This window comes from Leptosomus discolor, chromosome 2 (genome assembly GCF_034619465.1).
Source record: "Leptosomus discolor isolate bLepDis1 chromosome 2, bLepDis1.hap2, whole genome shotgun sequence".
Classification (NCBI taxonomy): domain Eukaryota; kingdom Metazoa; phylum Chordata; class Aves; order Leptosomiformes; family Leptosomidae; genus Leptosomus; species Leptosomus discolor.
The window spans coordinates 115,081,142-115,104,615 of NC_141392.1; the positions used below are offsets into that span (position 1 = coordinate 115,081,142).

A 23,474-nucleotide genomic window follows, 5' to 3' on the forward strand; every position below is an offset into this window, starting at 1 on the left:
ATTAATCCACCTTTCCAGAAAAGTAGGGCAGTATTGTTTAAAAGCTGTGATGAGGAATATGGATATAAATGAAGAGTACCATTAAGTAAAGCTCAATGACTTATGAGTCAGAGATGTGGTCCTAAAAAGGCATGTGAAGGATTCAGACTCAAATTAAAATGAGGCTGTAAGGTGAGCAGTAAAAGTCCCTCTTGGTAAGCATACCAACTTAGAGAGTTTGGCTTTGCCCATATCAAATATAAGAGTACAATGACGTTTCAAACTAAGAATAAAGCAAACTGATAGCAAATAAAAAGAGTGGCTGTTAGACAAGTGGAGATAAAGTATGTATTATGTTTTTATAGGCAATTAGAATAGAATAAATGAAATTTATTTTAAAACAAACAAAAACTAAGAAAAAAAAGTGGTGCATATATGCAAATGTGGCCAAGGCAATGGCTAAAGTCTAAAACCCCTTATCCCCAAGCATGAACCTTCAATAGTGTTTATCTCAAGGAAAAGCAGCATTTTAATTAACACTAGTCTCTACAAATTGAGAAAAATTCCGTATCTCAGGCAGAGAAAATGTTGATATAGTTTGGCATAACAGACCTAGGTGGATGTTTACATAAATGTTGTCCCATGGTTTCAGAAGAAAACGAACCTACTCAGGGAAGCTATACTTTTCAGGCACGGCTTGTCAGTCTTCCTTCCAAAAAGAGACGTTTGCAGCAACTATCCCAGAAGAGGTGGAATACTGAATAGTGGACAGATCTCTGAAATATCTAAAGTTGTATAAGCCACTCTTATGAAATGCAAGGCTTGGAAAGTGATCTTCAGTGCTGATGCGTAACTTGTTCCAGAGGCCATTCTGAACTAGTGGTGTCCAGGAGGTTACGGATTTCTCTGTTAACATATCAGGGCATCTCATGAGAGAAAGCCTACTGGAAACCATATTCTAGAATAAAACCTCAGAGAAAGCAATCAAAAACTGTTATATTTGGTATAAGATATATAATAAACTTGTTGCAGCAATCAAGGCTCTGATGTTGGAGTATTCAGGATAATCAGGTGACTGGAATGATATTCAGAATATGAGTTATTACATAAGGTACAGTAAATGTTCTGCATGCATTTTGAGATTATTATTTATAAGGACAAAACTGAAGAGAATAGACTGGTGAAGAAAATACTCATTTCACTGCTGAAAAAATGAGGCTTCTTCCTGAGCTCACACCTCCTTGTTACTTACTGATCACCACAGTTGATAGAAGCTGGTCCGAGAGCAAAATGAAGCTATGGCAACAGATGTACTTACTTGTTTGTCTGACACTCAGCATTAACAAACATATTTTCTTTACAGAAATTAATCACTAAATTCTCTAGAGCATATAAGTGACCAAATTCTGTCGAAATGTGGGAGAAGAAGTGGACATGGAAAATGAAAAACTGAACCCAAACAAGTTTGAGTTATGGCATACAACAAAGCCAAGTACCAGAGTTAAGGAGGTAGCAAAAATTTTCTTAAGGACCATTGATCATCCAGAGCATAAGCTTTCTGTAGAAATACAGATACTGACCTCCTTGTGGTCTAAAAAAGAGACTGAGCAAAAGAGTAAGCAAAAGAGGGATTTTGTCCATGTCTCCATGTCTAAAGCTAAGTTGTAGAGCCTGGAAGCTCTTCTAAGCACATGTGTCTTGTTGAACAACCCAGATAAGTCTCTGCTTTACGCTACATACCTTCTCCTATGTCCACTTGCAAAGGAAGAAAGACAGCCATGGCATGTTGTGAGCAGTTTCCCAATCCAAATGGGAAGAGGGTTAGAAATAAGACCCTACAATGTACTTCAGACCATGTGTCTGCAGGTTAGTTTATACCCAAGCTGCCAATGTCAGCATAGGGCTTTGAATACAGCCCTACTGTGACTCACAGGGGTGCATCAACCATGGAGCTACTGGTGAGTCTGGTATTGGCTTTGATTTTCATGTTGAAAATGTAGAGAACTCCTTTTTTATTTTATTCCAGACTCAACAGAAAACAAATCCACACTTTTAATGACGTAAATCCAATTTTTGCTTCCTAGTCACCTAGAGAAAAAACGCCCTACATACCAGTCGTTGTTATGTTAGAGCATCCTCCTGCACAGCTTTTACCCTTTCAAATTTTGTTTATTGCTTGAATCTAATTGAATATCCATCTCATTTCAAATAAAATTTAAAAATATATCTCTCTTCTTTTGCTTAAACCTCTTTTCTCCATTTATTGTTCAATTCAGTTGGATAATTGCATTCCTTAATGTCATTACTCTCTATTTTTCCCCATTTCTTTTACACGGAGAGATTGCAGGCCTGAATCTGATCTTTGGTAAAGCCAGTAAAGTAATCTGAAATCACTGGATTTGTTCCAGGGTTTTTTGCTGTAGTGTAATATAAATCAGAACCTAGCCTGTTTGTTTCACCCTTAGTTTGAGGTTTATGTTATAAGCAGTAAATTATGACTGCTTCTGACTTTAGTATGGTGTTACACAGACATACACACGAATTCTTATTTTTCACTAAGGGACTTCCCATCATTTTGGGATGGGAAACATAAGTTTGGTTAAAAACTCAGAATAAAGTCGTAAGTTTTGTGTGAAGGAGCAAGCTGGTAGTTCAGGGTGGGTTTTGGTTCTGAGTGAGGGGAATAACATGTTCCTGAGGTTGCCGATGGGCAATATACCAATATGAAAGTAGATTAACTCTACCTATACCTGAAAATCAATTTCTCCCAAAATTACTACTGAAAGGATGTCCGCAGTTCTTGAGTCACAGAACTGTGGAGGTTGGCAGGGACCTTCAAGACTGTGTAATGCAGGGCCCTGCTCAGAGCAGGGACAGCTAGAGCAGGTCCACTGCGCTCGGCATTGCCCAGCCTCATTTGGCTTTCACCATGACAGGTATTGTTGCCTCTGCCAGTGTCTGGGGTGATGTTCCTTGCCTGGATTTTCTGCCCTGACAGTAAACACCTAGAGGTGGATTGCTTTCATCTTCCTCTCCCACAGGCTGTTGGATCCATGGGTTTTGAGAAAGGAGTAGGAGGATGGGACTGAACCAAGTGAGGGAGTCTTTGACCCATGGAGATTTTTGGAGAGCTGCAGGTGCCACAACTCAATGCAGTGTCCATCATGAAGTAAAGGCTCCTGGTCATTGAAGAGGATCCAGTTGGCTGGCTTACAGGAGAGACAGTGAAGGGAGAAACTGTTGCTGCCACCACTAGTTCCTTCTAAGCCAACTGATCCCTTTTTTAAAAGATTTAATAGTAGTGTAGTACTTACATAGTGTCAACATACTAAGATTTGGTATCACGCAACAGTACCAGAACCTTCTCCTCTAAAATACCTTAATCTTTTGCACATATTGGGGGGGAAAAAAGGATTTTCCCTGTCCTGTGTGTTTCTGCTATGCAAGGTATAGGACAGGGCTCAGGGTCATCCCTGTTTCATGCAAGCTGGCTTAGAAATTGTGTTGACGAGTGATGTGAGGAGGTGCTTCACAAGTTGCCTTAGGAAGCATAGAATCTTAGAATGGTTTGGGTTGGAAGGGACCTTTAAAAATCATCTTGTCCAATTCCCCTGCCATGGTCAGGGGCATTTTTCACTAGATCAGGTTGCACAGAGCCCCATCCGACCTGTCCTTGAACACTTCCAATGATGGACCCTCCACAGCTTCTCTTGGCAACCTGTTCCAGTGCCTCACCACCCCTATTGTAAAAAATGTCTTCCTTATCTCCAATGTAAATCTACCCTCTTTCAGTTTAAAACCATTGCCACTTGTCCTGTTACTACAGGCCCTGGTGAAAAGTCTCTCTCCATCTTTCTTGTAAGTGCTCTTTAAGTATTGAAAGTCTTTCTCCATCTTTCTTATAAGTCCCCTTTATATATTTGAAAGAGCAGAATAAGGTCTCCCCAGAGCCTTCTCTTCTCCAGGTTGAACCACCCCAACTCTCTCAGCCTTTCCTCGTAGGAGAAGTGTTCCAGCCCTCTGATTATTTTCATGGCCCTCCTCTGGACCCACTCCAACAGGTCCATGTCCTTCCTGTGCCCAGGACTCCAGAGCTGGACACAGTACTTCAGATGGGGTCTCACGAGAGCAGAGTAGAGGGGCAGAATCACCTCCCTTGACCTGCTGACCAGACATCTTTTCATGCAGCCCAGGCTATGATTGGCTTTCTGGGCTGCGAGCACACATTGCTGGGTCATATTCAGTCTTTCATCCACCAACACCCCCAAGTCCTTCTCTGCAGGGCTGCTCCCAATCTACTTATCACCCAGCCTGTATCTGTGCTTGGGATTGCTCCAACCCAGGTGCAGGACTTTGCACTTGGCCTTGTTGAACTCCATAAGGTTTGCACAGGCCCACCTCTCCAGCCTGTCAAGGTCCCTCTGGATGGCATCCCTTCCCACCAGTGTAACAGCCACACCACTGGTTTTGGTGTCATCTGCCATTGAAGCACTGCTGGTGGACAAGGTCATTTCAGTTGTAGCCTTTGTTCATGGTTTGGATGGGAAAATCCCTCTTCTTTTCCACACATATGGTTCCTTGGGTACTTATTTCCATGGGGCTTTGGATATGAGGTCATTGGGGTTTTTGTGTGTGAGACAGGCTGCAGCTCCAGATTTCTTCTTCTGTGAAACAATGAGTGTATTTGAAGGAATGAGGCATCTGTGTGGCTTGATAGCCTGCTTCTATGTATCCTTCATGCTGACATTAGTAGAGAAAAGGCAGTGTCAGAAGTAGCCTGAGGAGAAAGGAACAGTGCTGAGAGTTGTCAGAAGTTACAGTTATTATCAGCACACAGCTGGAAATTTGATAAACAGCCTGCTCAAAAATAACATGAAAATTACTCCGTTATTGTAGATTATGGTCATAGTTCTCTGCTTTCCACAGCATTTAATTTTTTTGTTACCTCTACATATATATGTATGTTGGAGTCTATACAGTGTTTAATGTACCATTTATAGATTTGTATTGTGTCAAAGATTGAAAAACACCCACCACACTTGCCTGCTCAGTGCCTGGATTTCACATGTAGTCCCCAGGAGACAGCACGTTCCTGTGGGAGCTTGTGGGCTGGGAGTAGGCAGAGGGGTGGGCATGAACCACAGCTTTCCTTCCAACCTAATGAGTGCCTGCCAGCACAGCTGAGCTGGCAAAGTGAGTGTTGTCATTTGCTTCTGGCGCGGTCCACACGACTCTTTCCCATTTCCCAGAGCCAGGGAAGAGCAAGAAAAACATGCACCATACAAGGGAACTCGTTTAATGCACAGACCTCATGAGGCTGCAGAGATGTTGGTTGACTGCCCCCTTCAGCTCATGCAGGATTACTGGGAAAACAGAAGCGTGAACATGGGCAAGTGTCAAAGCAGCCAAAATACACTGAGATTTGGGGTAGCCCTGTTCAGTTAGCTGCCTGTGCCCAGGGACATCTCCCTGCATTCCTGGAGTCTGTGAGGAGAGTGAGGTGACTGCAATCAACATGTCTTCTCCAAATGATCCTTTGGCTGAACCCTTTTTCTCTCAGCTACCCATGGAGAGAATTTACTGAAACTAGGCAGCTACTGTGGATACCAAAAGTCAGGTGGTATGACTGCCCCATTTCTCCTTACGTGTTTCATAGAATCACAGAATCAGCAAGGTTGAAGGGGGCCTCCAGATGTGCTCTAGTCCAATCCCTGGCTCAAGCAGGGTCAGCTAGAGGTGATTGCTCAGAGCTGTGTCCAGTTGGGTTTTGAGTATCTTCAAGGATGGAGACTACACAACTCTTCTGGGTAACCTGTTCCAGTGTTTGATCACCTGCACAATAAAAAAGCATTTTCTTACATTGAGACAGAATTTCCTGAATCTCAGTTTGTGCCCATTGTCTCTTGTCTCTCTGGGCATCCCTGAGAGGAAGCTGGCTCTGCCATCTTTGTTCCTTCCATTAGGTATTTAGACACACATTGATAAGACCCTCTGAGCCTTCTCTTCTCCAGGCTGAATAGCCCCAGCTCTTTCAGCCTTTCCTTGTATGACAGATGCTCTAGTCCCTTCATCACCTTTGTGGCCCTTCGCTGGACTCACTCCAGCAAGTCCATGTCTGTCTGGTACAGGGAGCTCAGCACTCCAGATGTGTCTTACTAGTGCTGAGCAGAGGGGAAGGATCACCTCCCTCAACTTGCTGACAACACTTTTCCTAATGCAACTTGAAAAGAAAATGATTTTATATAACTAGTTTTAAGGAAAGCAAGCAAAATGACACAGAACTGGGTTTTTAGGGGCATGGTTGGACATTGTTGGTGCTGTCTTCTCAAAGGAATTTGGGTCCTTTTTCAGCACAAATGAGAGATCTTCGGCAGCACTCAATTTACTCTTCCTTAGGAACAGTCAGAGTTATATTTGTTTGCACTTGGTCCCTTTGAACATTGAACTCTTTCCAAGGAGGCCAAAGGGGAGTGGAGAGGAGGGGAAAGAGGAAGCAGGTGCGAATGGAGCTGTGTTAGCAACAGTTTGGGGGTGTTCTGAAATCGTTAAACAGGGAAGAAGCTTCTGTAAGTCATGTTCTGCTTTTGAACTTTTTTTCCTCTTCTTAGGTCTTTGATAAAATTTTGATTTATAAAACTGTGCTCACACTGGCAGTTTAGCACTGGCAAGCCAAGTGGGAGAGGCAGATCTGATAAACCTGTGCAGGAATTTCTGTAAAATATTCCAGGAAAAAATCCCTGGCATTGGCCAGGAGGTTTGGATGATGATTGTGTGGAGAGTGGAGAACTTTTGAAACACCACAAATGTGTGCTGGTCATGTGATAGCATTGCAGGAAAGATATCAAACAAAAGGTACAAACATGGAAAATCTGGTTTAAAACCAGGTATGGTCTTAAAACTGGAGGAACTGTCTTCCTCTTCATGCATGTGACTTAATGCCTGTTACCTCAAAAGCCCCCAGTAAATCATGTAAAACAGTTTGTGAAGCCATGCTGCTGAGTCATTTTAGAGTAACTTCCAGCTGCTGTTGCAGCCCTTTCTTGCTTCCCGCTCCGGCTGGCGTGGACCTCCTGAGGTCCAGTGAGGCAAAAACCAGACAAATACATCCTCATGTTGTCCCAGCCTGCTGCTGGCACAGCTGAACTGCTTCAGGTTGGGGTTTGGTTATAGAATCATAGAATCATAGAACAGTTTTGGTTGGAAGAGACTTTCAAGATCATCGAGTCCAACCTTTGTCCTAGCTCTATCAACACCACTAAACCATGTCCCTAAGTACAACATCTACCCGTCTCTTAAACACCTCCAGGGATGATGACTCCACCACCTCCCTGGGCAGCCTGTTCCAAGGCCTGACAACCCTTTCAGTAAAGAAATTCTTCCTAATATCTGAACCTCCCCTGATGCAGCTTAGGGCCATTTCCCCTTGTTCTATTGCTTGTTACTGGGGAGAAATGCCATCTTTTAAATCTGACTCTCCTATGGATCTGTAAAAGCAGCAATTAAGCTGTTACTTAATGAAGTACTGAAGTACTATTATACTAAGCATTTCTGAAAAGCTTGTTTCTCAGGGCAGCTGACAGACTCTTTGCAGCATTTCAACCAAAAGGATGTGTTTTTAAACTTTACTTTTATTGCTGTTGCTACTTGTGGCACAACAGTAGAATTTTAGTGTTTTTCTTGATCTCCAATTTGGATTGTGTTGCCCTTGCTAATATGAATAAGCATTCTCCTGCCAGAGTAATCTCATTGGGAACAGACTTGACACCTTTACTGATGCTAAGTGCCACCCTTGTAAGTGGTTCCTTGTTTATCGTGAATCTCTCCCCCATGATGGTTTGAAACCAAAACATGTTGCTTTTTGGTTTGTTTTTTCCCTTTCACGATTTTTGCCAGTCAGAAAATGCAATAGAAGATGAATAACAATCCTTGGATTGTCACATTGCATGGTTGGAAGCATGGAATTTGGAACCAAATTTATAGTTTAAGAGAACAAAATTTACTAAACAAAGAATGCTTGGAGAGTGACCTTTCCTCCTCTTGAAAACTTAGTGATTCTGCAGCTGTTCTCTCCTGTCTTTTCCTAATGCATATTCATGGATTTTCACAAGGAAAAAACCATGTTTGGGAAACCATGATTATAAGTTAATTAAAAATAGTATTCATTTTAGAAAATTAAATGTCTTGGCAGTGGCGTAGTCATTGCTAATGGGTGATTGTACTTTTTCAATAATAATGAGAGATTCAATGAAACTCTGCAAGATGTTAGAATATGATTAACTAGATAATCTATGTATTTGAGTTTTATTCCCAAATAAGATGGATCTCCCAGAGCCAGAAGTGTGAGGTTTTATTTGATAATTATATGAGACTCTTGAGCTTTCTTGCAGATTGTAATTCAATTCCATAAGAAAAGAACTTTAAAATGAGAAGAAAGAATGAGTGCCTCTAATTACAGGAAGGCATTGTGACCAGCTTGGTCAGCTTGTTCAGTCCCTCATCTCAAATAGAGTCTGGCAGATTATGCACTGTACTGTGCTGGAGCAATTAAGAGTACAGAACCCAGCAGTCCCAAATTATACCTTCTTCAAATCCTGGTTTGGTTCTGTGGAAAAAATAGTTCCTGAAAGTGTTTATCATGCTGTCTGCTGTGCTTTACCTTTACTAGACATTATTATATGGTGAGGTACATCAGGGATGGCTGGAAGGTGTTTGGGACTTACTGGACAACCTATGGCAGAACAAGCAGCTGACCAAAACTAGAGACCTGTATCACAGAGGCAGAAAACTGGTGTCTTGTTTCTCTGAATCTGATGATTCAGAAAAGGTTATGTGTGGATAGGTTTTTTCCAGCTCTTTATTCATGTATTCTTCGATACATGAAGACCCACTCCATTTTCTATAGTGTTTTATGTCCATATTACTGAAAACAACATAGCTAACTTTGGAAGATGGTGCTGAGATTCACAGTTCGATGTGCTTCCACCTCTGTATAGTGCCAGGTCCAAGGGCTGTAAAGCTAACACAATAAATACAGAAAAGTTGCTATTACAGAAAATTTGTCAGTCAAAACCACCCGATTTTTACCCATTGAAGATCCTTTTTTTTCACGTGTAATTGTCATTGAGTTAAATGTCAATGCGGATAAGAATCCAGGTGAAAAGAGTCACGTAAAAGCGCACTTTGCTAAGTTAAGAGACCCAGAAGATGCCTTATGAATATATCTAAGATAATTACTGTAATTGCTGGTAATCTTTAAGGGTCCTCTGGGTCCTAAGCAAAGCACCTTATGACTGCAAGTGGTAACACAGTTTAAAGGAGAAAAAAAGAAAGAAAAAAAGCAAATAAACAGGCCCTTTAAAGATTAACACAAATAAAACAGTCTATTGTAACAGATGTTAAAAGCCATCTGAGTTGGATCTAGAGGAATAACTCTATTAGTATACTTTAGTCTCCATGGGATTTAAATTCAGATTGTGCCAAATTAGGTGAATGTTATATATGAAAAGATGGGGACGTCAAAGATAAGGCTGGGGCAATTGTTCTAAATACTATAAATTGCAGACCATCATTTAGTCAAAACAGCTAATTTCTGGACATACGCCTGTACAGTTAGGCCTGTGGCAATTAACTGAAAGGTTGAACTCTCCCATATTTGTGCTAAGTTTACCTAAACGTCTGGATGGGAGCTTGGCAAAGCTTCAAAGTAAGTTTAGAGCAAGCAGTGTGCTGCCCTTCTTAACTGATACCTATGTGAGTCCTTGCAGTGTGTTCTTGTAGTTCAGGGAAAAAGCAGGGCCTCAAGCAAGAAAGCACTGTGGCATCTTGCAGCATTGGTAGAGGAAGGATGTGCAGAGCCTGGGGAAGGAGGATCTGCTTGCTGGAAGCAACCCAAGAAATGGTGGCCCACTTCCACCTCCAGTTACATCTGTACACAGCACAGCATGCTTGTCTAACAGCCATGTCTTGAAGGCATTGAGACATTTCTGGCTGGAGTTTCTGGCCTAATGGGTTGTGGCATTTTGTACTTTCTGATGACCAAATTTCCCAGCTTTGAATCAGGTGAATGCTTTGATGAAAGACACCTTCCTTCTTAGTGTCAGGTGAGTTTGTGCGGCCAAGTCTTGTGCTATCTTGGCAAAGAGGTTTGCTGCCAGCCGTGGTTGTCTTGATGGGCTGTGGGCTGTAGGATTGGGTGGGGACAGACTGGGGAGGACCATGGCCAAAGGGGAGAGGGGCCATGAGGTGTTGCAGGAAGAGTCCTGGTGCCGCAGGTGGTATGACCCTGGAGGATGTGTTGGCCACACGCAGACCAGGAGGAATGGTTAATTTTGTGCCTACTCAAGGAAGGTTCCCATAAAGCAGGTTATATAAATATATTGATTCGTTGGAACAAAGCAGAGTGTGTCCTTCTGAGGAGAAAGAAACTTTCCCTTCAAAATATCGGAAGATGCCAAAAGCAGTAGATTAATATCAGAAATGGGTGGTGATATGGACTAGAAATCAATGCATTCAGTGTGGTGCTGTCATTAGAGACAGATGCTATACTTGGAGATAAAAATGGAAATGCTAAGCTAGGCTCAGGAAAGAAATTATTCATTGCTTTGCAGTTCTGTACAGGACAAGTTAAGTACTGTCTGTCATCTCATTAAAAAATAGCTGAAAGACATCTGTCATGAAACAACCTGTAGTAAAAAAAGTTAAAGAAAAGGATTTCTCAAAAGTTCTCTCAAAGGACATCTTTGATCAAACATCAAAGGACCTGGAAATATCTCAAAGGGCCAACATGAGTAGTACTGAAATTACTGTGTTTATCTATATGTGCGTGCATATTTTGTATTTCTGTATGTTTTATGTTTAATATCTATAAGAGTGTATACAAAATGTATATAACAAATGTAGTGGATGTCTCCAGAATTATCAGTGATGAAATATAAACCATCTATTGTATATCACCTATGGAGTAAATATATCCATATACAGATACTTGTATGTAGACATATGTGCATATATATAAGAATTACATTCATTTTTCCAGTTTGGTTTCATAATCTTTTGAGACCAAGTGTGTGGACTCTCGCGTTGCTCCCTCCCAGTGGAACATTTAGTGCTGTATGCTCCAAGCCTGTCTGTTGACAGCTTTGTACCTGTGAGGAGTAGCTGCTAATGTGGGTGTTGTATCAGAAGAGATTTTCAGGACAAAGATAAAGAGGAATTCTGTGGACATCCCTGAAACTGTGAAAAATGTTTGTTAAATTCAGAGAAAAAGCAAAGTCATCTTTTTTTCAGCCTTAGTGTAAAGAAAAGCTATAAATTACCTAATTTGAAGACAAATGAGCAGTCTGTCTCCAGGCCTTAAGACCCTTAAATGAAAGAATAATGTTTTTTTCACCATTTTCAGCCTTTAATATTCAAGCATAGCTTAGGTTCCTGTTTACTAGTGAATCCATGAAGTTGCATTTGACTAAAAGCAGCAGTGAGTACAAAACAAGTGATGAGTTTGAGCTTTGTTGCTAATTTCAGTTTAAAATGTTCACAGCAACTTGGCTAATTGTATTAATTTATTTCTTCTTAAGGCAGAATGGGGAAACAGAATAGCAAGCTGGCCCCTGAGGTGATGGAGGATCTGGTGAAGAGCACGGAGTTCAATGAACACGAGCTAAAACAGTGGTACAAAGGATTTCTAAAGGACTGTCCAAGTGGTAGACTGAACCTTGAGGAGTTTCAGCAGCTCTACGTAAAAGTAAGTTATTTATTTATTAAGTTCCTACTATTTGGACTTAGGAAAGGTTACAAAGTTATGTAAAGCAAACAAACGGTCAAGATCTTCCAGTCATTTAAACTAAGAAATACTGTTGCTAGGAGAAACAATGGTGAAGATGAGGAGATAAATGGGAAGTGCTACCCTCACCACACCAGCTATAGTGACCAGAACCGAAAGTTTAGAAAGAAAAGCTGTGATTTACTCACAAGAAATACATTCTCTGCACTCTATAATTTATGGGCCTCTTACACCCTCAAAGAGTTGTTGTGGTCCTGTTCAATAAATGTCGCTGTACCCATGTAATACCACTGGAATATAAACCGTGTGATTGCTGGACCTACTCCTATAAAAGACTGCCCTTCTTTTGGTATAAAAAAAAAGTGATGACGTTTCATGACAGTATGTCCTGCAGATAAATTACACATTGTGCACAAAGGATTTCTTTCTCTAAATTTCAGCTATTGCCTTTACTGTTTCTCTACTGTATTTTTGCCCTCATTATATAGGAAAGGAAAGCCAGGCCACTTGGTTTATTTTCTTCTTATTTTTCATTATTTTATCAAGCTCGGTGTAGTCTTTTCCTTACATTTATTATGTATTTACTCTGTGACAAGAAGAGCATGGGGGCAGCATGAGAAGTGTATTCATGTTACAAAGATAATTATATTTTAATTCAGAATCGAGTGTCTGCATAAAGGTCAGAGACTTCAAAGTAATTTTAATTAGGAAAAATATTGGATGGCGAAGATGAACAGTGGGATCAGAATGGTTTATAAATACACTGTGAGACTGAATTAAAATGAAAAAAGCCTTTCAAATGTAAGTAGTTAATATTGAGCACACTGACAATTTCTGCAGACAAGTGGGACTATCTGTCTTTTCCATTAAATGCCTGCTGCAGTCCTTTCCTAAATTTCTTCAGCCTTGAACCAGATTACTCTGCAAATTATTACCTAGCCCCTTTTTCCTTCTAATGAATGGTCTAACAAAAACTGCTAACTTACATGAATAAGCTTCTGTCTTCATATTTTAATATTTATGGCTCAAGATGTTGCCTTGCAACCCTTTTCTTAAGAAACGACTGACTTTGTAATAACTGTTATTTTAAGATGAAAGAAGTTTTACTGCCTCAGGTATTGTGCTTTTTATTGACTGATAATTTATAGCTTCCATTTTAAACAGTACTTGGTGCACATCCAGCAAGATCAGACACCTAATCATTTCTCATATGTATTTCTGAGGAAAGTAAATAGTCTTTACAAAATATGCGCTCCTAATAAAGTACGTCAACTGTTTAACTCTTTAGAAATCATTTTCTTTTTGGCAAATCCCAGTAAAGTGATTAATTATTTACTTTTTATTATTATTTTGTGTGTTGCGGGGAAAGGTATCTTCTGAAAATAGATCGAAACTGTTAGGACTTCCTCCCTTCAAAGGAGCACTTGAAGTCTTCACAGTTATTTCACAAGATACTCATGATGAAATATCAGACAGTAAATTCAATATCATGTTTACAGAAATGGTAGTGCAAAAAAATAACATGAAGAGCACAGCAGTATTTTGCTCTTGAAATTTGGAGACAGCTCTGTAGTATTACTAAGCTGCAGTATCTGGCTTTTAGTTTTATGGCCTCATATATTTTTAGATATGCACATCAAATAAGATTGTCTCCCTTGCTTTGGTAGTTACGGGTTTTGAGATCTGCTCTGTAATGTTACTGTCACATATTTAGTCCAGTTTATTGTCATTCTATATATAATGTCTATATACAGGGCAAAATACTAATTTTGCAGCGGAGAAATACGATTAGCTGTGGTAAATCCAGAGCTTTACTTCTCCTTGTGTCACAGAAATGCTTGTAAAATAATGGCCCTGGGCTCTCCGGGGAGCTAATAGTCTGAGTGCTGGCTGTAGTGGAGACTTCTCCTATGTAGGACATTCTGTCTGCCCTGGCTGCTGGCTGCAGACAAAACCCCAGATGTGAAATTTGATCTTTGCAGGAGGAGCCACCAGCAGAAGACCCAAATCACTACGATGACATTTACAGAATTTCAGTTCCTTTAATGCATATTCAGGGTGAAAATGTATGAGGTATATATTGATTAACAATTCCTCTGCGTGAACTTATAGTTGGGAGGGATGACATTTATCTGTTGGTCTGAACTGTATTTTGTTGAAGAAGATTTCCATAAATGAATGTATTTGGAAAAGAAATACAAGACTTACCCTAAGTTCAGATTTACATTTTCTTAAGATGGCACTGTTCCTTTATTCATGAGAGTTGTGTGGTGCACTTTCACGTGTATTGATAAAAGGGTGTTGGTCGTCTAACTAAGATGCGAAGAAAGCTCTTCTTTTCTATTACTCACACACAGTAGAAAATATCCCCAGCTTAAAGAGCAAAAACATTTTAGATTATATTGGGAGCAATATTTTGAGGAGGATCGCCTGATTATCTCCACTTACTTCTGTTCCATCATAATTACAGAGTGGGGTACACAATCTTGGGGCACAGAAACTGGTTTTTTGGATGAAATGTAACTAGAAGCTATGTCCTGGGATCACACCTAATTTATTACTGTATCTAATGCCTGCTACTAAGCTTGAGTTGGTCTGAAGTAAAACATCCAGAACATATGTGACGTGGATGTCAGGTCCTCAGCGCTAACTCTTCCACTCCACGTATTTGCATCAATTGTACTGTGCTGTTCACTGATGTAGATGAAGACTGTATTGACTAAAGGGGGGATTACTCTAGCTTGGCTGGGAAGCCTTTACTATTGAAGTTTCCATTATGAATACAAATCATGTGGTGCTTAAAATAAATAGCAGTTATACAAACGGACTCTACAGAAAAATTATTTGCAGCACTTTTAGTGAAAGTGTCTATAAAAATATTTAGTCAAGAACACCTCTTTTAAATAAGCAGCTAATAGGCAAAAATATACTTTATACTGTTGCATGTTTAGCATTGTCTGCAATCTAACAGGTTCGTTACAAGTATTGGTACCTTTTTGAGTGGATAAATTCTTCTCAGGATCCAGAATCTGTGGCAAGCTATTAGGGCTCATGTTTCCCTCCATGGTGCTGAATAAGCTGAATGCTTCAGCAGTTTTTGAAATCGTTTATTGAAGAATTATTTATATACTGTAAGCCCAGAGCCACAAAGAGACCTAAATGGTGAAAAACTGAGTCAGCTGTCCCAACAGGCTGCACAGAGCATGGGAGGGGGAGAAATTTGTGGATACCATTCTGAGGAAGCTGAAGCTCTAGCCAGCCTGTTGTAAACAAATGTGCTAATGCAAACCCACAAGGTAATGCTCAAGTCAGGAATTTATATTAAATTGGACATTTCTTCAGGGTATATGCATCTGTTTTCATGTGGGAATTGCATCTTCCTCCTGCAGAGAACTATCTAGGACATTAGAAGTCAAAGCAAAATCAAGTGACTGGAGTCCTTTTTCTTTCTGTCTTAAGTAACGAAGGTAATGTGAATGCCTTATCTTTACCACAGTGGTTTAAGTACTCATCAAGCTGTAGGAAACTCTGAATCAATTATCATGTCCTTGTAAAGAGTTTAAATCTGCACGGCTCACCCTCTCATTGCTCTACCTGTGATGAGATATGCCCTTCTGGGCTGCTGGTAATATCCCAATTAACCTCTTTTTCTGCAGGAAATAGTGATAAGTAGCATTGGACAGGCTGGAACCTACAGTTTCTGTCTTCAAGGGGAATATCCTAACCATTAAGCTTAATCCTTCCTTGCTTTTTTCATTTTCCTTTTTTCTACCCTAAAAAGTCCTTAATTCTTTTATCTTACATAAAACATCATTAGCATTGGTGGGCAGAGAGCTGAAGGGATTAATATACAGAAGTGTCACTAAAATAAAATATACCAATAAAACATTCTGGACTGTTCCTATCATTCTTTAGAGTTTCTTGCAGTCTAGAGGGCCAAATACATTTTCCTTCAGATCTTTTGAATTCACTGGGTTTAGATGAATATGCCCTAGAGTGTGTAAGTGTGCATAATCAGTGCTAATGTTCACAGGAATTATGCATGTTTATTAAGTGGAAAATAGGCTTCTATATTGTGATACTTCTTGGAACTGGGTCACTGAACATGCGAAGCATATCCTCTGGATTTATAACAGAAACGAGCACCAATGATCCTTTCACTGGAAGGGCAGGGTTGGGAGCGATCACGATATAACGCTGGCATTAAATAAAGTCATTTACTTTGTGAATTTATTGCACATCTATTATTTAGCTATGTTTTGGGGTTTTATAGATAACATTTAAATAAAAAAAAAAGTAACGCTATTTGATTAATTACACTCAAATGGCTTGTCATATTTTTGGCTTCTATCTCACATTTCCTGCCTTGAAGGGAATTGATTTCTGGTCCTCCATTTTAATATGTGTAGAACAAAAGAATTTCAAAACTATTGAAATCTAAGTGAGTATATTTGCAGCCTCTTTTTCTCTATCCAGATTTTCAAGACAGACTAGCATCTTTCTAAAGATGGCACAGAGCTCCGCAAAATGTTAGGTTAGAGCTGTGTTTCAGGCTTTCAGTGGCTGTGAAGAAGTGAGAATCCAGAATAGCACAGCTGTGTTTACGGATGCCCCTGGCATAGATGCCGTTGCACTAGCAGAAACTGATTTTCCTGGGATCATTTCTTTTAACTGGAAGAGCTGTGCTGGTTTTCCGAGTGTGGTTTGGACATTTAAGTTCTCTCTATAACAGGAGAACTTTGTAGGTATATTATACTAATGTTAGGTATATTATACCAATCCTATATTACTAAAGAACTGCAGCATGTTTTGAAATCATGCAGATTATCAGAAATACTGATGTATCTACTCATACAATGATTTTAGCCCATGGTGTTACTGCCTTCCAGAAGATCACATCTGGGGTGCTAGCAGTCTTCCTGGGAAATATGACAGTATGTTTGTTGGATGCACACCTAAATTTAACTGCAACACAGAAAACATTGCATGTATTTATTTAAAAACATGATTCTAAACAATCTTTAAACAGGTTAATGGTACTGCTGTGTTACTGAATTTTTAAAACTGATATGGGGTAATAAAATTATTATTGTTGCGTTAGAGACAATTAGAAATATCATTGGATGCAAACAAGTAAAGCGACAAATAGCTCTGATCCAGGGACATTACAAGGTGGCTCTGTAAGAAGCAGCACATATGCAGGTAGGCAAATAGAGGCTAGAAAGAAATAACAGTAACATTATTGGCATCACTGGAAGTTTTGTTAGGGGCATTTGTAGAACCAATCTATGAGGTAAAGATTCTTAATGCATTCCTTAAGTTCTTAATACAAATCTGCACATTTGAGACAATTGCAGTAAAATCATTAGAAAAAAGTGCTCCTAAAGAGTAAAAAACCTTTCACCAGAAGTGCAGTGAAAGTTCCTGTGAAAGGAAAATTAATATAGCAGAATCCAAAAGGCAGTATGCTGAAAAGCAAATATATTTGCGATCCAGCATTATCACAGGGGAGTGCTTTTCAGGATGAAGTATATGTTTAATGTTTCCAAGCTGTATTAAAATTTGGTTCTGGTGACTTTAAAAACAAAAGAGCTCAGAATTGCTTTTTGTACAGGACTCGGTTAAAAAGAAAGGCATGGTCTTGTTGCCTGAATATTTTCCATGCAAAACTGCTTTTGCCATTATTCCTCCTCCTCCTTCTCCTTATAAACATGAATAGGCAGGTGCTGTGCCAAAATGCAGGTCTACTAGAAAACCACATAAAAAGCTTATTGTATATTTCAAACAGAAGCTCAGATTGTGCTGCATGAATTTTAAACAAAGGACTAGAATGCTTCTTACATATAAAACCAAAACCAAACAACCCCCAAAGGCAGGGTTAACTTTGAAACTTACTTTGAATGGGAAGAGGAGTATCCTCCCTGGTAACACGCCCTTCTGCCCTCCCATTTCTGTCTCTGCGCTGATCCTAGGAAAAATAATGGGTGGACTTAATACCATTTTACGGAACATCTTTTAAAATCTGTTTATAGTAAACAGAGCTTTAAAGATCAGCAACCATATTGAAAAATACAGTAAATAAACATGGATTCTCATTTAAGCTGCAAAGTAAAATGAAAACAGTAATTTTCAGAAGAGGACTAGCATGCTGGGTAGCAAACTGTTCTGAAAATATGGCTTTAAATCACAACACTGGATACTAAGAGTCTTTAACAATGTAGAATAGAGTCAGTTTAGATTCAGATCCTAATCTCACTGAAGCTAGTGGGAGTTTTCATTCCTGTTATTTATTTAAGCTCTTAGGACTACACTGAGCTCTTGAAATTGTTTATCATCGTGAGATCCAAGTCCTGTGAAGTCTGGTTCGAGCTCCATTAACGTCCAGTCCTACAAGCTGGGCGTGGAGTCTGGAGACCTCCTCTCATCATGTATGAAGAACGTACGCATTGCTAGCTGTCATTTAAAGGCAGCAGTTATTTAAAAGCTGAGATTGTAAGGATGAGTGGTGAGAGTAAGGGTCCTGAAGTTAGCAGAAAAACAGTTTCAGAGCCAAAGAAGGACAAGTCCTTTTCTTTTTGCAGCATTAGCTGCTGGCTAATTTTAAAGGCTAAAATATATTTTTCTTTGCTTCTGTTGCAGAGCATATAATGGCCCATATCCTCCAGACGATCTCTGGGGACTCTAAATCTAGAAAATGAGGAAGTCAGACAATTCTAAGAGATGAAATCTGAATAGCTAAATCTTAATTGCTCCAAATAGCAGCTTGTGGAGTGTCCAGGCTAGTGGGATGAATCTTCCTGATGCTTGAACAATTCAGTACAGATGCTGACACCCTCTCTGTGAGAGGCAGGAATGATGGTCACATGAATCCATAAAGCAGTCCGACTGTCCAAAGGCATCTCCAGGGCTTACAGAGTCAGCAGATGTGTGGGGATGTGAAGGTTTAGTCCAAACCTCTGATTATTGCTAATTATTGAATAGTTCTGTAATTCTGTGGTTGTATGTGGTTCCTGGACACACTCTAAACTAACATCAAGTCCAAAACATTGAAAAGAGTATGTCCAGCCAGGGCAAGATGATCCAGCCTGAAGTGCTTAAAAATCTCACCGTGTATATACATGCCCTAGTTTCCAACATAGCCCATTAAAAGAATCCAGGCTGGGTAAATTTTCCAACAATAACATACAAATTACTTTTGCTTCCTCTTTTATTTTAAAGGAAGCTCACCAGTTCCAAACTGTCATGCATTTTTATAAGAGACATTGTTCCTTTATAGCTCACCTTTGCTCTGTATTGGATTCCTCAGAGGAGTCAAAACGATGAATTTGGGATACTGTAATTATTTCTGTGTCAAAACACTGAAATCATTAATGCATTAATAATTTCCCTGAAGAGTAATACAGAAGGAGTGGTGCAGCTTGGATGGAGAGAGCCATTGTTAACACAGAGTATCAAAGACCTCCAAGAAAAAAAACGAACAGTCAGCACCAAGTCCCACAGATGGTGTTCACGTCTACTATTTGTTGTAACAATGCTTATTTTACCATTCTTAAATAATCCTCAGAGCAGTGGTCAAGACTGATCAGTGGTTCACAAGTTTTACCCAACCTGTTGCAAAAGTCAAGTGTTTGGGACTTTTTTTCCTTCTGAAACTTCCTATTTCCTAGCTCCCTTCATACCATGTCAGTGCTTTTCTACTCATTATAGGGAAGAGTGTTCACAAAACCAGTGAAAATGCTTGAGGATGTGCAGTGGAGAGAGGAAGTGGTGACACTACTATACTTTTTTCAGAGATATTCTCTTCTCTTGTAACCTAAATAAAATAAACATGAATGGAGCATATAAAGTCTCTGCATTATGTATGGACAAATGAGACACAAAAAGGTTAAACCACTTGCTTGATGTCTTTGGCAAGGTCTCATGGGTCAAAATGTAAATGGCCTATTTTATTTCTTTGGAGTGAGATTTCTTGTCCCTACAGAATTGCTTGGGAATGACTTCCTGGGGTCATACGTGCACATTATCGTATGGCACTTCTGGCCAGACTTCAATCAAATGTCTACTCTAAATCTACACTGTGATTTGTGCTCTGAAGTTAAACTGTGATCATGTCTTAGTGGAAACCTGTATTTTAGGTCTTAAAATCATAGAATCATAGAATCATTAGGTGGAAAGACACCTCCAAGTTCATCAAGTCGAACCATCAACCCAACACCACCATGCCCACTAAACCATGTCCCAAAGTGACACATCAACACATTTTTGAACACCTCCAGGGATGGTGACTCCACCACTTCCCTGCACAGCCTGTTCCCATGTTTGACCACTCTTTCAGTAAAGAAATTTTTCCTGATGTCCAACCTAAACCTCCTCTGGTGCAACTTGAGGACATTCCCTCTTCTATCGCTAGTTACTTGGGAGAAGAGACCGACCCCCCACCTCACTGCAGCCTCCTTTCAGGCAGTTGTAGAGAGCAATAAGGTCTCCCCTCAGCCTCCTCTTCTCCAGGCTGAACAACCCCAGTTCCCTCAGCCGTTCCTCACAAGACCTGTTCTCCAGACCTTTCACCAGCTTCATTGCTCTTCTCTGGACACGCTCCAGCACCTCAATGTCTTTCTTGTAATGAGGGACCCAAAACTGAACACAATATTCAAGGTGCGGCCTCACCAATCTTCAGTAACTTTGATCTGGAAAACTGGATCATCCTAAAACTTGTTCTGAAGGCTAGTAAGCATGTCATTTTGTCACTTGAGACAAAGTGAACTGAGGTCTTTCAGGGACATCAGCTTGTCACATTTTTTGAACTATAAACATTTCTGTTTGTTTAAAATATTAAAAATGCTGTTTGGTATTACAGAGTTCCTGAAGGAGCCTTTGAAACCAGGGCACTTTCATTTCAGCACTGAAGTAAATATGAGTTAAAATATTTTGATTTAAAACACTGAAGTGTTTTCCTCTAGTATCAAAGTATGCTTCCAATATCTCGCTTGTACACAAGGCCTGGGGCTGAAAACAGCATTCTTTTTCTTAAAGGTATGGATGGGAACTTAGCACTCTGAACTGAGTCCTTTCACCCTGATGAGACATCTCTGACTCCATGCCAGAGCTTCACCTCCCCCTCTCCTCCTGGGGAACTCATCAATACTTCAGAAAATTAAATTACTTTAGTGGTAGTTACTTCCAGAGCTTCCCGGATGGACAGCTGTGAGTCACTGTAGCTGACTATGAATACTCCAAAAGTTAAAAGGGTCCAATTAGCCTGGACCATGGCTTTTGCAGCCATGCATTGTGTCTCAGCCTGCTCCATCTGCTTGTGGTACTTTGAGATGGCAAATCACTATTACCACTGCAACGCACGCTGCTGTGGGTAGCTATAGCTATGCAGGTAATGAAGTAATGAAACATTAGGTGTTTCTTCAGGATTCTGTGGTATGGAGAAACATTTGAGAGCTCACTCAGTTACCAAGTTAAATGCAGCTTTTATTACCATATAGACATTAATTGAGATTCCAGTCAGGTTTCTACTAATCACAGTCTGAACGTTTCCAGTACCTTGGGATATCAACTTTCTTTTTCTTCAATGAGATTAAATTTCCATATTTTTATGTTTAATTAAAGCTCAGAGGAATAGACTATTTGCACTGAAAAACCTATTGATTGATGAATTGAGATGACTTACCACTACTTGTCATGAGAATTAGCTAGCTATCTTAATTTTGTATTCAATCACAAACAAAACAAAATGAGGAAAACATATGGTTTGGAAGATAAAGTACTAAACACACGGAAATTCAGACTGGAGGAGATTTTGCCATTTTGCTGAAATACACATGAAACATTCTCAGAAGAGGTTGATGCGAAATCCACCTGTATAAGAAGTTGTGAAGTTTGGTTGGCTGATTGCATGGATAGCCCGGAAATGAATGTGCAGGTTTAAAATCTCCCTATAGTCCAGAAAAACAGCAGTATAAGCAGAAGTGTAAATCCAAACTACAGTTGACCTCAAAGTGAATATCAGCGTCAATTGGGGATTTCCATGTTAACAAAGCTATTAAAAAAAAAAGGATTAAGAATTCTTAGGTCATTAATTGAAATAAGATTTTAAATGGACCTTGTCAGCAGCTTTCAACAGAAATGAAGTTGTTTCTAGATGCCTGTGTCCCCTTTCATTTGGGAGGATATAACCTAGAATTGCTGTTACCTCTCACTAGGACATTAGACACCTGTATGCATACTCATGACTCTTCACAGCTTTCTTTGACAGATGTTCAATGATTTGCTCCTCCCTGTCAAACTGATCAGGCTAGGAGATGGTTAAAGCCCTATTCCAAGATGCATAATTTTTGGCTATGTGATTCCTGTCCCTAGTGCTAATACCAAATATACAAGAACTGATTAAAAGGAGCAGTCCTTGAATTTGCTTTCATGTTCGCAGGCTCCTGCTACCACTACTTCTTGTTTCCATGTTGACTAGATCTGTGTCCCTCTTCTAAATACCTTTTTTGGTACTGGAAATGCTTTTAATTGTGTTGGTGTTTATTAATGTAGCAATTACAGTGCCTAATTTTGTAATTATGTAATTAAACCATGTAACTGAATTGATGGAGCTGTCTAAGAATGAACCAATTAAACAAGAAATTGTGCTGTGAAAGCCTCACAGGACACCACAGGTAAAGCCTGCAGATGACTTCAGGAGGTGTCCTCCCTCCTAGAATGGATCTGTTTACACCAGAATAAACTCCAGCCAACTGCTTTTCAGCCAGCTGCTGGACACAGGTAGCTGGAAGGTGATGCTCTTTGGATATGGTCCCAGTGAAATGCAGGTGGACTTAGTTCCCTTCAGAGTCTCACAACCCCCACACACATGCCTTAGGCCCAGCAGGAAAGGATGCAGTTGTTCCTCCCACTAAATCACTGCTTCCCACTTTCCCTCTCACAGATGCTAGTGGCACTTTGGCAGGTTTGGTGCCATTCCCTGTGCTCCATTAACACTCCTAACCTCATTCAGGACTAAAACACGTCCTTTCCTCAGGGTCCGATTTCTACTTTTCAGTACAAAGCATGTTCCACCCATTGAGTCATTACATGTGTATTGGGAAACTTGGTACGAACATTATATACATATATTAAACTTCTCTCAGTTTCTTGATTAGGACAAGTCACTTAGGTGGTAATCCACCACTCTGAGTTCACAGTTGCTTAGTGGTGACCAAATCCCAACGTTTTCTTGAAGAAATACATTCACACAGAATCACAGAATGTTAGGGGTTGGAAGGGACCTCAAAAATCATCTACTCCAACCCCCCTACCTGGGCAGGACATTTCATGTATAAAGTCCCAGAAAGATACGGCTGAGCACCATCTTCACAGTAATGGTACTGCACAGATGATTTTCATCTTATCCCTTCTGTTGCTCATTTGTGCAGAACAAGGAATGCCTTAACGCTCCATTTATTACTTTAGGAAGACATAGTTCCCAATATGTCCATACATGGCATTTGTTTGGTTGTTGTTTTTTTTTTAAAAAAGTAATACTTCAGATAACACTTGGCCTGAGAAAGGTAAATTTTCGTAATTCCAGTATGTGGTGGTTCTTTAAAAGCCAGCAAGAAAACTGTGGTTGAAGTCTAAAACATCTCTTTAAAGCATATGTAATGTCTTTTATATTTTTTGGGGGGTTGGAAGAAATGCTGGTATATGAAACAGGATTCTCAAA

At 39.9% G+C, this 23,474-nt stretch overlaps 1 protein-coding gene across 2 annotated transcripts in view; it reads left to right on the top strand.

The window, feature by feature from the left end:
- Positions 1-11,557: 11,557 nt before the first annotated feature.
- VSNL1 (visinin like 1) overlaps positions 11,558-23,474 on the top strand; it is a 49,636-nt gene continuing 37,719 nt past the window's right edge. For both annotated transcript variants that reach the window (XM_086461597.1, XM_086461598.1), the window contains exon 1: positions 11,558-11,719. In XM_086461597.1, coding sequence (XP_086317723.1) covers positions 11,558-11,719 — 162 coding nt within the window. The remainder of the gene's footprint in view (positions 11,720-23,474) is intronic.